The sequence below is a fragment of the Bombina bombina genome, chromosome 4 (assembly GCF_027579735.1).
Source record: "Bombina bombina isolate aBomBom1 chromosome 4, aBomBom1.pri, whole genome shotgun sequence".
NCBI classification, from domain to species: Eukaryota; Metazoa; Chordata; class Amphibia; order Anura; family Bombinatoridae; genus Bombina; species Bombina bombina.
This window is the reverse complement of record NC_069502.1, coordinates 1,158,792,251-1,158,810,749: the sequence shown is the minus strand read 5'-3', so window position 1 is coordinate 1,158,810,749 and position 18,499 is coordinate 1,158,792,251. Positions and strand designations below refer to the sequence as shown.

General features: G+C 38.7%; 1 protein-coding gene across 5 annotated transcripts in view; it reads right to left on the bottom strand.

Annotated features, from left to right (window-relative positions):
* EPHX1 (epoxide hydrolase 1) overlaps nt 1–18,499 on the bottom strand; it is a 336,659-nt gene that overhangs the window by 203,705 nt on the left and 114,455 nt on the right. For all 5 annotated transcript variants that reach the window (XM_053712614.1, XM_053712612.1, XM_053712615.1 and 2 more), the window contains one exon: nt 10,120–10,310. In XM_053712614.1, the coding sequence (XP_053568589.1) occupies nt 10,120–10,305 (186 nt within the window). In that variant the 5' untranslated portion in view covers nt 10,306–10,310. The remainder of the gene's footprint in view (nt 1–10,119; nt 10,311–18,499) is intronic.

Sequence of the window (18,499 nt, the reverse complement as noted above, 5' to 3'; positions counted from 1 at the left end):
CAGGCGCTATCAAAATCACTGATGCTCTCTCCTGCTTGATCTTGGCAATAAGTCGAGGGAGCAGAGGAAACGGTGGAAACACATAAGCCAGGTTGAAATACCAGGGCGCTGCTAGAGCATCTATCAGCGTCGCCTTGGGATCCCTGGACCTGGATCCGTAACAAGGAAGCTTGGCGTTCTGGCGAGATGCCATGAGATCCAGTTCTGGTTTGCCCCAACGATGAATCAATTGTGCAAACACCTCCGGATGGAGTTCCCACTCCCCCGGATGAAAAGTCTAACGACTTAGAAAATCTGCCTCCCAGTTCTCTACACCTGGGATATGGATAGCTGATAGGTGGCAAGAGTGAATCTCTGCCCAGTGAATTATCTTTGAGACTTCTAACATCGCTAGGGAACTTCTTGTTCCCCCTTGATGGTTGATGTAAGCTCCGACTGAAATCTGATGTACCACAGAGTTGCTAACTGAGGCCAAGCCTGAAGAGCATTGAATATCGCTCTCAGTTCCAGAATATTTATTGGAAGGAGTGACTCCTCCTGAGTCCACGATCCCTGAGCCTTCAGGGAGTTCCAGACTGCACCCCAACCTAGAAGGCTGGCATCTGTTACAATTGTCCAATCTGGCCTGCGAAAGGTCATACCTTTGGACAGATGGACCCGAGATAGCCACCAGAGAAGAGAATCCATGGTCTCTTGATCCAGATTTAGTAGAGGGGACAAATCTGTGTAATCCCCATTCCACTGACTGAGCATGCATAGTTGCAGCGGTCTGAGATGTAAGCGTGCAAACGGCACTATGTCCATTGCCGCTACCATTAAGCCGATTACTTCCATACACTGAGCCACCGAAGGGCGCGGAATGGAATGAAGAACACGGCAGGAATTTAGAAGCTTTGATAACCTGGACTCCGTCAGGTAAATTTTCATTACTATAGAATGGAAAAGAAGGCGCCACCATAGTGTACGATCAATGGGTACAAACAAGCTTCAGATGCGCATGAAGAACTGGTACTTACAAGCTCCTTGACACTTGAGAAGTGTCACAAACGCCTTCTGGAACTTTATGAGTCGTCCAGCTAACTCCCACCACCGTCCTTGTTAACCCGTTCTATAGGGTATTCAGATGGATGCCGGATATCTTGCTCTCCCGATGACAATCTGCTTACTCGGGATACAATCTTTATGTAAAAATAGCCAAACCCGGTCGGCTCTTGTGAGCAGTTAGGACCGTATTGTGGCGTAGACGGCAAACTCCAAAATGTATGTACAAAACTGCTACAATCGAATAAAATAAAGTTCGTGGATCCAACGTCTTATAAAACTTGAATTTATTTTATAATATAACACAACGTTTCTCGGTCTTAGATGACCGTTTCATCAGGTGTATATTGACATTAATGATACCACAAACTTATATTGCCGATTTGTCGGCGTCTGCTTATTCCCAATGCGCATGTGTGTAGGTGTGTCCGGACCTAGTATTTCCCATTGGATGAACCAAAATGGGTGTGTGATTTTTGTGGCGAATCGCTGATTACAGTATCTCGCCTAAAATAAAACACATGACTTTTGTCTCGCACTTGTCACTAATAAGAAATTGATCATAATCTAAATATATAATTTTTTAAGAGGTACAAGTCCGGATACATATTCACACATGGGACAAATTATGCACACTACATATGTAGCCTACGCATATGGGCTCGATACAAACTTTAAATTAAAAACAAATAAAATACATACTCAGATGCACATTTCTAAATTACTACTTAGAAGTTACAAATAAAATTGGCTACCTTATCTAAAAATTGACAACGGTATAACCAAAAACCAAAATCAGAAACAAAAAACAAATCAGACCCACAATAAATATGGATTATAGAATTAAATAACTATGTCAAGTAAGGAGTGTAACAATCAGTCGCAATAGAATACCAATATGATGCCTAGCTAATAGAATCTAGATAGGGAGTACATAACTTTCCTTTTAGTTGGATACTCAGATGGATTATTTGCACCTGGATGGTGCAAAAGTCTTATGGGCCTCACATACAATTTAACTATATGGGACCAAATTGTTATGGACATAATATCGAACATTATATATAAAAAATATAAAAAAATATATATAATACATAATATATAATATAAAATATATATACATTATATATTGCAAAAACTGTATAAATATTGAATACATATAAAATACAAATAAAAGTAATAATAAATATATATATATATATATATATATATATATATATATATATATATATATATATATATATATATATATATATATATAAAAGAATATATCTAGGAGTGAGGGGAACTCTAATTCTCTTGATGGGTGGGTCGCTTATAGCTGGTAGCTCTGTGTGACAGGGCCTATATTGTGTCACATGATGGACCCACAAAATTGACCCTATGTAAAACCTGTAAGTAAGTGATCTAGGTTGTTAACATGTGATTCTAGCAAATGATAGTACTTATGTAATGTGATTCCAACCTAATGGATAGTGGGTACTAATATTAATACTATACTATACTGGGTAGCCTTGAACTATGTGTTGTTGGTCATTATCAATTGATTATTATTATTGATTATTATCAATAATGACCAACAACACATAGTTCAAGGCTACCCAGTATAGTATAGTATTAATATTAGTACCCACTATCCATTAGGTTGGAATCACATTACATAAGTACTATCATTTGCTAGAATCACATGTTAACAACCTAGATCACTTACTTACAGGTTTTACATAGGGTCAATTTTGTGGGTCCATCATGTGACACAATATAGGCCCTGTCACACAGAGCTACCAGCTATAAGCGACCCACCCATCAAGAGAATTAGAGTTCCCCTCACTCCTAGATATATTCTTTTATATATATATATATATATATATATATATATATATATATATATATATATATATATATATATATATATATATATATATATATATATATATATATATTTATTATTACTTTTATTTGTATTTTATATGTATTCAATATTTATACAGTTTTTGCAATATATAATGTATATATATTTTATATTATATATTATGTATTATATATATTTTTTTATATTTTTTATATATAATGTTCGATATTATGTCCATAACAATTTGGTCCCATATAGTTAAATTGTATGTGAGGCCCATAAGACTTTTGCACCATCCAGGTGCAAATAATCCATCTGAGTATCCAACTAAAAGGAAAGTTATGTACTCCCTATCTAGATTCTATTAGCTAGGCATCATATTGGTATTCTATTGCGACTGATTGTTACACTCCTTACTTGACATAGTTATTTAATTCTATAATCCATATTTATTGTGGGTCTGATTTGTTTTTTGTTTTTTGTTTCTGATTTTGGTTTTTGGTTATACCGTTGTCAATTTTTAGATAAGGTAGCCAATTTTATTTGTAACTTCTAAGTAGTAATTTAGAAATGTGCATCTGAGTATGTATTTTATTTGTTTTTAATTTAAAGTTTGTATCGAGCCCATATGCGTAGGCTACATATGTAGTGTGCATAATTTGTCCCATGTGTGAATATGTATCCGGACTTGTACCTCTTAAAAAATTATATATTTAGATTATGATCAATTTCTTATTAGTGACAAGTGCGAGACAAAAGTCATGTGTTTTATTTTAGGCGAGATACTGTAATCAGCGATTCGCCACAAAAATCACACACCCATTTTGGTTCATCCAATGGGAAATACTAGGTCTGGACACACCTACACACATGCGCATTGGGAATAAGCAGACGCCGACAAATCGGCAATATAAGTTCGTGGTATCATTAATTTCAATATACACCTGATGAAACGGTCATCTAAGACCGAGAAACGTTGTGTTATATTATAAAATAAAGTCAAGTTTTATAAGACGTTGGATCCACGAACTTTATTTTATTCGATTGTAGCAGTTTTGTACATACATTTTGGAGTTTGCTGTCTACGGCACAATACGGTCCTAACTGCTCACAAGAGCCGACCGGGTTTGGCTATTTTTACATAAAGATTGTATCCTGAGTAAGCAGATTGTCATCGGGAGAGCAAGATATCCGGCATCCATCTGAATACCCTATAGAACGGGTTAACAAGGACGGTGGTGGGAGTTAGCTGGACGACTCATAAAGTTCCAGAAGGCGTTTGTGACACTTCTCAAGTGTCAAGGAGCTTGTAAGTACCAGTTCTTCATGCGCATCTGAAGCTTGTTTGTACCCATTGATCGTACACTATGGTGGCGCCTTCTTTTCCATTCTATATTTCCACAGATTTTTTTCTTTTGGGACACCAGCAAAAGTATTGAAGAAGCCGCGAGCCATCATCTGACAGAGCCTGAGGGAGCATTCTGACTACCTAGGTCTCACTAAGTAGTATGTACTTAGCGTTACTAAGCTAAGACATCTGAACATTCACTTTCATATCAATACCATTGACTTTTTTGCACACTTGTTCAAAAGTATATTTTATATGTACCTTTATGGTTAATAATCATTTTTGTTGTAAATTTTCATTACTACAGAATCTATCAGAGTCCCTAGGAAGGAAACTCTTGTGAGTGGGGATAGAGAACTCTTTTCCTCGTTCACTTTCCACCCATGCAACCTCAGAAATGCCAGTACTACGTCCGTATGAGACTTGGCAATTTGGAAGTTTGACGCCTGTATCAGGATGTCGTCTAAATAAGGGGCCACTGCTATGCCCGCGGCCTTAGGACCGCCAGAAGTGACCATAGAACCTTCGTAAAGATTCTTGGGGCTGTAGCTAATCCAAAGGGAAGAGCTACAAACTGGTAATGCCTGTCTAGAAAGGCAAATCTGAGAAACCGATGATGATCTTTGTGTATCGGAATGTGAAGATAAGCATCCTTTAAATCCACTGTAGTCATATATTGACCCTCCTGGATCATAGGTAGGATGGTACGAATAGTTTCCATCTTGAATGATGGAACTGTGAGGAATTTGTTTAAGATCTTTAGATCCAAAATTGGTCTGAAGGTTCCCTCTTTTTTGGGAACCACAAACAGATTTGAGTAAAAACCCTGTCCTTGTTCCTCCTTTGGAACTGGATGGATCACTCCCATAACTAGGAGGTCTCGTAAACAGTGTAAGAATGCCTCTCTCTTTATCTGGTTTGCAGATAATTGTGAAAGGTGAAATCTCCCTTTTGGGGGGGAAGCTTTTAAGTCCAGAAGATATCCCTAGGATATAATTTCCAACGCCCAGGGATCCTGGACATCTCTTGCCCACGCCTGGTGAAGAGTGAAAGTCTGCCCCCTACTAGATTCGTTACCGGATAGGGGGCCGTTCCTTCATGCTGTCTTAGAGGCAGCAGCAGGCTTTTTGGCCTGCTTACCTTTGTTCCAGGTCTGGTTTGGTCTCCAGACAGTCTTGGACTGAGCAAAAGTTCCCTCTTGTTTTGCATTAGAGGAAGTTGATGCCGCACCTGCCTTGAAGTTTCGAAAGGCACGAAAATTAGACTGTTTGGCCCTTGATTTGGACTTGTCCTGAGGAAGGGCATGACCTTTTCCTCCAGTGATATCAGCAATAATCTCCTTCAAACCAGGCCCGAATAGGGTCTGCCCCTTGAAGGGAATGTTAAGCAGTTTAGAATTTTAAGTCACGTCAGCTGACCATGATTTAAGCCATAGCGCCCTGCGCTCCTGTATAGCAAAAGCAGAATTCTTAGCCGTTAGTTTAGTGAAATGAACAATGGCATCAGAAACAAAAGAATTGGCTAGCTTAAGTGCTCTAAGCTTGCCAAGTATGTCATCCAATGGAGTCGCTACCTGTAAAGCCTCTTCCAGAGACTCAAACCAGAACGCCGCAGCAGCAGTGACAGGAGCAATGCATGCAAGGGGCTGTAGGATAAAACCTTGTTGAATAAACATTTTCTTAAGGTAACCTTCTAATTTTTTATCCATTGGATCTAAAAAAGCACAACCGCCCTTGACAGGGATAGTAGTACGCTTTGCTAGAGTAGAAACTGCTCCCTCCACCTTAGGGACTGTCTGCCATAAGTCCCGTGTGGTGGCGTCTATTGGGAACATTTTTCTAAAAATAGGAGGGGGAGAGAACGGCACACCTGGTCTATCTCATTCCTTAGTAATAATTTCTGTAAACCTTTTAGGTATTGGAAAAACATCAGTACACACCGGCACTGCATAGTATTTATCCAGTCTACACAATTTCTCTGGCACTGCAATTGTATCACAGTCATTCAGAGCAGCTAAAACCTCCCTGAGCAACACGCGGAGGTGTTCAAGCTTAAATTTAAATGTAGAAATATCAGAATCAGGTATCTTTCCTGAGTCAGAAACATCACCCACAGACTGAAGCTCTCCTTCCTCAGCTTCTGCATATTGTGAGGCAGTATCAGACATGGTTCTTAAAGCGTCAGTATACTCTGCATTTCGTCTAACCCCAGAGCTATCTCGCTTACCTCTAAATTCAGGTAGTCTGGCTAATACCGCTGACAGTGTATTATCCATGACTGCCGCCATGTCTTGTAAAGTAATCGCTATGGGCGCCCTAGATGTACTTGGCGCCATTTGAGCGCGAGTCCCTTGAGCGGGAGTCAAAGGATCTGATACGTGGGGAGAGTTAGTCGACATAACTTCCCCCTCGTCAGATTCCTCTGGTGATAAATTTTTTAAAGACAGAATATGATCTTTATTGCTTAAAGTGAAATCAGTACATTTGGTACACATTCTAAGAGGGGGTTCCACCATGGCTTTTAAACATAATGAACAAGGAGTTTCCTCTATGTCAGACATGTTTGTACAGACTAGAAATGAGACTAGCAAGCTTGGAAAAACTTTAAATCAAGTTAACAAGCAAATATAAAAAACGATACTGTGCCTTTAAGAGAAACAAATTTTGTCAAAATTTGAAAAACAGTGAAAAAAGGCAGTAAATCAAACAAAATTTTTACAGTGTATGTAAAAAAGCTAACAGAGCATTGCACCCACTTGCAAATGGATGATTAACCCTTTAGTTCAAAAAACGGATAAAAAAAACGATAGACGTTTAACAGTCACAACAAACTGCCACAGCTCTGCTGTGGCCCTACCTTCCCCAATAAACGACTTTGGAAAGCCTTTGAGCCCTTTAGAGATGTCCTATAGCATTCAGGGGACTTCTGAGGGAAGCTGGATGTCTCAGTCTGTAATTTTAAATGCGCAAAAAAGCGCTAAAATAGGCCCCTCCCACTCATACTACAACAGTGGAAAGCCTCAGGAAACTGTTTCTAGGCAAAATTTAAGCCAGCCATGTGGAAAAAAACTAGGCCCCAATAAAGTTTTATCACCAAAGCATATATAAAAACGATTAAACATGCCAGCAAACGTTTTATATTGCAATTTTATAAGGGTATTACCCCTGAGAGTAAGCATGAAAACAGTCGCTATTAAATCACTGTATTCAGGCTTAACTTACATTAATCCGGTATCAGCAGCATTTTCTAGCATTTCCATTTCTAGAAAAAATTGTAACTGCACATACCTCATAGCAGAGTAACCTGCACGCCATTCTCCCGCTGCAGTTACCTCTCTCCTCAGACATATGTGAGAACAGCAATGGATCTAAGTTACAACCTGCTAAGATCATAGAAAACTCAGGCAGATTCTTCTTCTATTTACTGCCTGGGATAAAATAGTACAACTCCGGTACCATTTAAAAATAACAAACTTTTGATTGAAGAAAAAGAACCTAACTATTTTTCACCACTCTCTCTTACTACCTCCATGCTTGTTGAGAGTTGCAAGAGAATGACTGGATATGGCAGTTAGGGGAGGAGCTATATAACAGCTCTGCTGTGGGTGTCCTCTTGCAACTTCCTGTTGGGAATGAGAATATCCCACAAGTAATGGATGATCCCTGGACTGGATACACCTTACAAGAGAAAGCACGCCAATCCATAAAGACCGAAATAGCCACAAGCCCAAGCATTATTACACATTAGCAGACAGGATCACATAACAAACATGATTAAAGTCCCCCCTGTTCAATAACCCCCCTCAGGAGATATTAACCCTTGATTCCAAAAGATAAAGGAGTCCCACTGAGACCCTGACTTAGTCATATACATTAAATACTCCTATTCAAAGTAAAATGAAACGATTTTACCGAAATCTACGCCCTGGAACAGGAACACGGCCCTTCAAGTGTGACAGATAGTAGCGTCGCCTCTGACATGGACTTGAAGAAAGCAGGCAGCGAAACTCGACAACGCTGATTGCCTATGGAGATGTTAATATGAGTTGGGATGGCTTTGCAGAAAGACTCTCCCTGCATCTCCAGACTCTAACTTTCATCCATGCTCTCACTGAGAGGCTGACAGGACTACTTAAAACTCCAGTCGCATTCCGAAGAGTATTACCCTCCATAAGAGACTAAACCAAATCTTCCGACACTTCTCTGCCAACCTCCTGTGATGAAAGGCAAAGAATGACTGGGGGATGAGGGAAGTGTGGGGAGGTATTTAAGCCTTTGGCTGGGGTGTCTTTGCCTCCTCCTGGTGGCCAGGTTCTGTATTTCCCAAAAGTGATGAATGCAGCTGTGGACTCTCCCTGTTTAAGAAGAAGTTATTAGTAAAGGTTGGGGACCAATGGCAATACTTATATACGTAAATAGACTGTTACACTAATGGTATCCATATATCAATAATGTGGTTTTAAGGGGGAGGTGCTGTGACAGTGTATTATTACTTGATATATCAAAAAAATCATGGAAAGAGATCCATAAAAAATACACTAGTAGCACTAGTATACCAACTTATTATTTTTTGACTTGTGAGTGCTATTAGTGTATTTCTTTATGGATCTCTTTCCACTATTTTTTTTTCGAAAAAATAGTTATGGTTTAAAAAGATAGTTAACGGCTTTACTACCCATTTCCCAGCTTTGCACAACCAAAATTCCTATATTAATATACTTCATTTAAACCTCTAAATTTCTGCCCGTTTCTAAGCAACTAAAGACAGCCTCTTATCACATGCTTTTTTATTAGCTTTTCACAACAGGAGACTGCTAGTTCATGTGGGCCATAGTCATAAGACAAGATAGTTCTAAAAGATTTTCTGGGGCCCTTTTGTTCATAAATAGCAGACCTGCATGGCTTTGCAATTAGAAAGTCGCTAATTGCAACTGCGCACCATACTTCTGAAATTCCCTGGTAATGGTAATAATAATTGTAATGCAGAGATTACACTCCAACCCTTCCTCCAACACCCACACTCCTGACCACCATCTTAGCTACTGGCAGAAAGTCTGCCAGTATAATTTTTTTTTTAAAATAAATAAATTTACGCCATGGGAGGTAGGAGGCTAAGTGTATGATCCATTCTTAGCCTCCTACCTCCCATGGCGTCCGCCTTCTTAGGTACCCAGTTTACAGTTTTTAAATATATTATTTCTAATGTTTTTCTGTAGTGAAGGGGCCTGCCCACCTCCCTCTCCCTACGATCGCAGCTGTAGCCCCCTACCTCACTCGGATGCTGTAGTATAGCATCCCTTCCCTCCCTCTCCCATCCACGTTTTATTTTCTGTAGGTAGGTTCCTGCACCTCCCTCCCACTCCCTTCACCTGTGCTGCACACCCACCTCCCTCCCTCCCGAAACCTCCCACTGGCACAGACAGACATAGTTACAGACAGTGACACAGACCGTGTCACTGTAATGATTACGCAGTCTGCACCCATAGTCTAAAAGAGCACTGATCTGCAAATTTTACAACTGATGTAAGCTGTAAAGTCATTTAAAATTGCACATCCTATCTGGACTATGACAGTTTACTGTCCCTTTAACCAAAAACATAAATAAATGACCTACAGAAATGTTTTGTGAAACAACAAAAATGTATTTTTCTTGACATGGTTGATGTATCACACACACTGAGGATTCCAGACAGCAAAACAGCAACTGAGAAAAAAAATATATCAAGAAATAATGCACCAAATCTCCAAATTAGTTCACTGCTCTCAGAGAAATAAACTATGGGAGCACATGCACGCTCCTGAGCCTACCTAGGTATGTTTTTTTTACACAGTGAATTAATATTTACCAAGACACGGCCATTTATCTATTGACATCTTACATTTAAATCTTCATCACTAGTCTCAATCTTGAAGGGTCTGATATCTTCTGCTTCTTCATCAGATGGCTGAGGACCAGGCCCCCACCATCCATCACCCATAGGTAAGAAGGTCTCGTCATTTCTTTTAAAAATGAAATGGTACAGGAGTGCTGCTGCGGCTAAGGTTACTGCAATTTCCAGAAACATTGTGCCTGAAAATAAATACATAGTCAGCAGGACCCAGGCACTAAACATAGACCAATAATTCTCCTCATTCACTAATCTTAAAAATTATTTGTTAGATAATAAACTAAACATTTATGTTATTGTAAAACCGTGTTTCTCAACTCCATTCCCTAAGTACCCCTAACAGGCCAGATTTGCACGATATCTTAACTAGAGCACAGATGAAATAATCAGTAACCATAGTTACAAACCTGCTCTCAACAACCAGCTAATTATTTCACCTGTGCTGTAGTTTAGTTATCATGAAAATCTGGCCTGTTAGCGGTACACGAGGGCCGTGTTGAGAAACGCTGTTGTAAAACATAAAACACAACTTCTTTCATGGTTCAGATAGAATTTAGAAAGAAAAAAACCACCATTTTAATGTCATGCATTGTCCCCACACACTGCTGCTACCTAGTGTTCTAAAGTGTATAACTGTTAAAAGCATTATAGTACTCCATACACATTCACGCTAATAAGCCTACCCAGGTATGCTATTTAACACAGGATACCAAAAGAACAAAGTAAAGTTGATAATAGAAGAAAATGGAAAGTTGCTATTACAGTTTTATACTCTTTTTTTTTTCATTAAGAATATAACATTGCAATATCCTTGCATTGCTTATTTTGCCTGTTTTTATTGTAAAATATCTCTAAAAAGTATCTCTCCTATTGCAGACATAATGCACGGAAATGGACTGCACTCTCAAACTGGACTGGGTACACATTCTATGTCCCTGCAAAACTCACAGCCCGGGGTGCTCACCAGTACTCACAGACAGCTGCACAGCTTTCAAGGACTCAAACAGTTAACCCCAGACTAACCTAGGTGCAAAGCCCATAGGGAACATTACAAAAGAAAAATATTAACACAACACATAGAAAGTCTGGCACTTTCATGCAAGCACACAGCTAGATTAAGTCTGGCACTTTCATGCAAGCACACAGCTAGATTAAGTCTGGCACTTTCATGCAAGCACACAGCTAGATTAAGTCTGGCACTTTCATGCAAGCACACAGCTAGATTAAGTCTGGCACTTTCATGCAAGCACACAGCTATTTTAAGTCTGGCACTTTCATGCAAGCACACAGCTAGATTAAGTCTGGCACTTTCATGCAAGCACACAGCTAGATTAAGTCTGGCACTTTCATGCAAGCACACAGCTAGATTAAGTCTGGCACTTTCATGCAAGCACACAGCTAGATTAAGTCTGGCACTTTCATGCAAGCACACAGCTAGATTAAGTCTGGCACTTTCATGCAAGCACACAGCTAGATTAAGTCTGGCACTTTCATGCAAGCACACAGCTATTTTAAGTCTGGCACTTTCATGCAAGCACACAGCTAGATTAAGTCTGGCACTTTCATGCAAGCACACAGCTATTTTAAGTCTGGCACTTTCATGCAAGCACACAGCTATTTTAAGTCTGGCACTTTCATGCAAGCACACAGCTAGATTAAGTCTGGCACTTTCAAAAGCAAAATGGAAGAGTTAGTTGCAGCATTTGGCTAGATGGGGATAGGTCCAGAACCACATCAAGGTCTCTTCCTCCCTGGGCCCTTAACCTTCAGCCACACAATGCCCGCCTTCAATCCAACAAACTGAGATACAAACAAGGGTGAGACAGGCCCTTTGTAATTTCCCATAACACATACAAAACACGGAAATGGACTGCACGTGCAAACCGGATTGTGTACACACCCCATGACCTTGCAAAACTCACAGCCCTGGGTGCTCACCAGTACTTACAGACAGCTGCACAGCTTTCAGGGACTAAGGCAGTTAACCCCAGACTAACCTGGGTGCAAAGCCCATAGGGAAAATTACGAAACAAAACCTAATATATCTAGATCATTGAAGCAGGAGACTGCTGACAAGATACCCTGTATATACATGAAAAGCTATACCTTAAAAGGGATACTGAACCCACATTTTTTATTTCATGATTCAGATAGAGCATGCAATTTTTAGCAACTTTCTAATTTACTTCTATTATCAATTTTTCTTCAATCTCTTGCTATCTTTATTTGAAAAAGAAGGCATCTAAGCTAAGGAGCCAGCAAATTTATGGTTCAGCACCATGGACAGCACTTGTTTATTGGTGCTGTCCAATTAGCAAGGACAACGCAGATTGTTCACCAAAAATGGGCCGGCATCTAAACTTACATTCTTGCTTTTCAAATAAACATACCAAGAGAATGAAGAAAATTTGATAATAGGAGTAAATTAGAAAGTTGCTTAAATTTCATGCTCTATCTGAATCACGAAAGAAAAAATTTGGGTTCAGTGTCCCTTTAAGACTTAAATAGAAAATTATGTATTGCATTCCATTACAAATACAGGGATCAATTTTAATCCATTAGAAAAGCCATGCAAAGTCACACAGGTTTTTACTGGGTTTTCAAATTTAACACTGTTAAAATCAATTAGAAAACCCGATTTCAAATTTCCACTTCACACTGTCCCTTTAATGTGGTATTAGCAGGAACCATCTTTGTGCAGGTATCGATACAGCCGAACCTGACAACGTGAACGTGTCCAGCGAGGATTCCATAATGAGATCAATGATGCTAGCCGAGTACACAGAGTTGGGAGTTAGAGATAATCGACCTTTCCCAACAGGAGTCAACGGTAAAAACCTCACAGAATAGGGAGTATCAATAAGGGCACATAATCTCTTTAAAAATAATCCTTGTATATGACATCAGGATTAAAGGGATAGTAAAGTCCAAATTAAACTTTCATGATGATTCAGATAGGGCAGCATGTAATTTTAAAACGACTTTAAAATTTACTTTTATCATCAAATTTCCTTTGTTCTCTTAGTATTCTTAGTTTAAAGCTAAACCTAGGTAGGTTCGTATGCTAATTTCTAAGCCCTTGAAAGCCGCCATTTGAATGCATGTTAACAGCTTTTCACAGCAAGAGGGTGTTAGTTCATGTGTTTCATATAAAAAACATTGTGCTCATGCACGTGAAATTATTTAAGAGTTAGCACTAATTGCCTGCAATGCAAGTCTGAGATAAGGGGGCAGTCTGCAGAAGCTTAGATACAAGGTAATCACAAAGGTAAAAAGTGCATTAATATAACAATGCTGGTTATGCAAAACTGGGGAATGGGTTATAAAGGGATTATCTATCATTTTGAACAATAACATTTTTGGTGTTTACTATCCCTTTAAGGACACTGAACCCAATTTCTTTTCTTTCGTGGTTCAGATAGAGCGTGCAATTTTAAGCAACTTTCTAATTTACTCCTAGTATGAATATTTCTTCGTTCTCTTGTTATATTTATTTGAAAAAGATGGCATCTAAGATTTTTTTTGGTTCATTACTCTGGACAGCACTTTTTTATTGGTGGATGAATTTAAAAAAAAACACAAAAAAAAAACAACTTTTTTTAATTGAATGTTCTATCTGAATCAAGAAAGAAAACAAATGCGTTTCATTCCAGTTTAAATCACATTTAAATCACAAGCAAAACAATTTGTGTTAAACATTATCATTGTATACTGTAATTCCAAGGTCTGATGAAGTCAGTTGACGGGTGACGTGTCCACATGCTTGTCCTATAGCTAAAAAAAAGTTATCACTATAGAAAAGCTAACTTTTTTTTTTTATAGAGGTATCCTTGCAAAAAAATGCTTTAAATTGTATTTCAAATAGAACTCTTAGGTCCCTTTAAGGGACTTCCCAGAAGATGTTGTAAACCATTTAGTCCCATATAGATGATCAGAAAAAGCCAACCATTTTGTGCACATTGCTCCACATCCTGGGATCCAGGGGAAAATCAACATGGGTCCTAAAATGTTACTTCTTGCACTTAAAGGGACACTAAACCCAATTTTTTTCTTTCATGATTCAGATAGAGCATGACATTTTAAGCAACTTTCTTATTTACTCCGATTATCAAATTTTCTTCGTTCTTTTGCTATCTTTATTTTAAAAGCAGGAATGTAAATCTTAGCAGCCAGCCCATATTAGGTTCAGCACCATGGATAGCGCTTGCTTATTGGAGGCTTACTTTTACCCACCAATAAGCAAGCATAACCCAGGTTCTCAACCAAAAATGGGCCGGCTCCTATGCATCATATTCCTGCTTTTTAAATAAATATAGCAAGAGAACGAAGAAAAATTGATAATAGGAGTAAATTAGAATGTTGCTTAAAATGCCATGCTCTATCCGATTCATGAAAGAAAAAAATGGGTTCAGTGTCCCTTTAAGTTTGGGGTTAATAATAAAAGATATCTAAGTAAATAATTAACCAAAATCTCTTAAAAATTGTGCAATTGTCTCCTAAGTTTTATATAAATATATTAAACCAAGAGCAAAACCAATAAATGTAAAACGCAACTGTGCCAATGATGAAGATGCACGTGGTAATAAATTTAAAACAGAAAATGTGTCCTGAAAATTACTTTGAATAATTAAAACAGAGATTGTTACAAAAAAAAAAAAAAAAAAAGTGTATTTCATGTCTTATTGTTTTTTTTGTTGTTTTTTTTAAAGTGCTTTTGAAAAATGAATACTTCTGTACAGTATAAGCCTTTACTTTCTGATCTTATAGAAGATTGTACCTATCATACAAACATAACTACCAGAGCTAGTTTTATCAGCCTGTTAGCAGTGGATACTTAGGTATCGGTTGTGCACAAACATACATTCCTGCAAGTTTAAAATTTAAAAGCTTTTACATAACATAAAACATAACTGCTGCCCAGATATTTACAGAACTGTAAAGCATTTTTTTCACACCTGCCTAAAACTTTTGAAAAGTAAGAATGCCTTACAAAAAAATTGACGATGTTAAGTTTTTTTAAAAAATCAATTAACCCATTAGTGACCAGACCATTTTTCAATTTTCTTACCCTTAAAGGGACACTGAACCCAAATTTTTTCTTTTGTGATTCAGATAGAGCATGTAACTTTCTAATTTACTCCTATTATCAATTTTTCTTTGTTCACTTACCATCTTTATTTGAAAAAACATAATTTATGTAAGAACTTACCTGATGAATTCATTTCTTTCATATTAGCAAGAGTCCATGAGCTAGTGACGTATGGGATATACATTCCTACCAGGAGGGGCAAAGTTTCCCAAACCTCAAAATGCCTATAAATACGCCCCCCACCACACCCACAATTCAGTTTAACGAATAGCCAAGAAGTGGGGTGATAAGAAAGGAGCGAAAGCATCAAAAAACATAATTTATGTAAGAACTTACCTGATAAATTCATTTCTTTCATATTAGCAAGAGTCCATGAGCTAGTGACGTATGGGATATACATTCCTACCAGGAGGGGCAAAGTTTCCCAAACCTCAAAATGCCTATAAATACACCCCTCACCACACCCACAATTCAGTTTAACGAATAGCCAAGAAGTGGGGTGATAAAAAAGTGCGAAAGCATATAAAATAAGGAATTGGAATAATTGTGCTTTATACAAAATCATAACCACCACAAAAAAAGGGCGGGCCTCATGGACTCTTGCTAATATGAAAGAAATGAATTTATCAGGTAAGTTCTTACATAAATTATGTTTTCTTTCATGTAATTAGCAAGAGTCCATGAGCTAGTGACGTATGGGATAATGACTACCCAAGATGTGGATCTTTCCACACAAGAGTCACTAGAGAGGGAGGGATAAAATAAAGACAGCCAATTCCTGCTGAAAATAATCCACACCCAAAATAAAGTTTAACGAAAAACATAAGCAGAAGATTCAAACTGAAACCGCTGCCTGAAGTACTTTTCTACCAAAAACTGCTTCAGAAGAAGAAAATACATCAAAATGGTAGAATTTAGTAAAAGTATGCAAAGAGGACCAAGTTGCTGCTTTGCAGATCTGGTCAACCGAAGCTTCATTCCTAAACGCCCAGGAAGTAGATACTGACCTAGTAGAATGAGCTGTAATTCTCTGAGGCGGAATTTTACCCGACTCAACATAGGCAAGATGAATTAAAGATTTCAACCAAGATGCCAAAGAAATGGCAGAAGCTTTCTGGCCTTTCCTAGAACCGGAAAAGATAACAAATAGACTAGAAGTCTTACGGAAAGATTTCGTAGCTTCAACATAATATTTCAAAGCTCTAACAACATCCAAAGAATGCAACGATTTCTCCTTAGAATTCTTAGGATTAGGACATAATGAAGGAACCACAATTTCTCTACTAATGTTGTTGGAATTCACAACTTTAGGTAAAAATTCAAAAGAAGTTCGCAACACCGCCTTATCCTGATGAAAAATCAGAAAAGGAGACTCACAAGAAAGAGCAGATAATTCAGAAACTCTTCTAGCAGAAGAGATGGCCAAAAGGAACAAAACTTTCCAAGAAAGTAATTTAATGTCCAATGAATGCATAGGTTCAAACGGAGGAGCTTGAAGAGCTCCCAGAACCAAATTCAAACTCCAAGGAGGAGAAATTGACTTAATGACAGGTTTTATACGAACCAAAGCTTGTACAAAACAATGAATATCAGGAAGAATAGCAATCTTTCTGTGAAAAAGAACAGAAAGAGCAGAGATTTGTCCTTTCAAAGAACTTGCGGACAAACCCTTATCTAAACCATCCTGAAGAAACTGTAAAATTCTCGGTATTCTAAAAGAATGCCAAGAAAAATGATGAGAAAGACACCAAGAAATATAAGTCTTCCAGACTCTATAATATATCTCTCGAGATACAGATTTACGAGCCTGTAACATAGTATTAATCACGGAGTCAGAGAAACCTCTTTGACCAAGAATCAAGCGTTCAATCTCCATACCTTTAAATTTAAGGATTTCAGATCCTGATGGAAAAAAGGGCCTTGTGACAGAAGGTCTGGTCTTAACGGAAGAGTCCACGGTTGGCAAGAGGCCATCCGGACAAGATCCGCATACCAAAACCTGTGAGGCCATGCCGGAGCTACCAGCAGAACAAACGAGCATTCCTTCAGAATCTTGGAGATTACTCTTGGAAGAAGAACTAGAGGCGGAAAGATATAGGCAGGATGATACTTCCAAGGAAGTGATAATGCATCCACTGCCTCCGCCTGAGGATCCCGGGATCTGGACAGATACCTGGGAAGTTTCTTGTTTAGATGGGACGCCATCAGATCTATTTCTGGAAGTTCCCACATTTGAACAATCTGAAGAAATACCTCTGGGTGAAGAGACCATTCGCCCGGATGCAACGTTTGGCGACTGAGATAATCCGCTTCCCAATTGTCTACACCTGGGATATGAACCGCAGAGATTAGACAGGAGCTGGATTCCGCCCAAACCAAAATTCGAGATACTTCTTTCATAGCCAGAGGACTGTGAGTCCCTCCTTGATGATTGATGTATGCCACAGTTGTGACATTGTCTGTCTGAAAACAAATGAACGATTCTCTCTTCAGAAGAGGCCAAAACTGAAGAGCTCTGAAAATTGCACGGAGTTCCAAAATATTGATCGGTAATCTCACCTCCTGAGATTCCCAAACTCCTTGTGCCGTCAGAGATCCCCACACAGCTCCCCAACCTGTGAGACTTGCATCTGTTGAAATTACAGTCCAGGTCGGAAGCACAAAAGAAGCCCCCTGAATTAAACGATGGTGATCTGTCCACCATGTTAGAGAGTGTCGAACAATCGGTTTTAAAGATATTAATTGAGATATCTTCGTGTAATCCTTGCACCATTGCTTCAGCATACAGAGCTGAAGAGGTCGCATGTGAAAACGAGCAAAGGGGATCGCGTCCGATGCAGCAGTCATAAGACCTAGAATTTCCATGCATAAGGCTACCGAAGGGAATGATTGTGACTGAAGGTTTCGACAAGCTGTAATCAACTTTAGACGTCTCTTGTCTGTTAAAGACAGAGTCATGGACACTGAATCCATCTGGAAACCCAGAAAGGTTACCCTTGTCTGAGGAATCAAAGAACTTTTTGGTAAATTGATCCTCCAACCATGATCTTGAAGAAACAACACAAGTCGATTCGTATGAGATTCTGCTAAATGTAAAGACTGAGCAAGTACCAAGATATCGTCCAAATAAGGAAATACCACAATACCCTGTTCTCTGATTACAGACAGCAGGGCACCGAGAACCTTTGTAAAAATTCTTGGAGCTGTAGCTAGGCCAAACGGCAGAGCCACAAATTGGTAATGCTTGTCCAGAAACGAGAATCTCAGGAACTGATAATGATC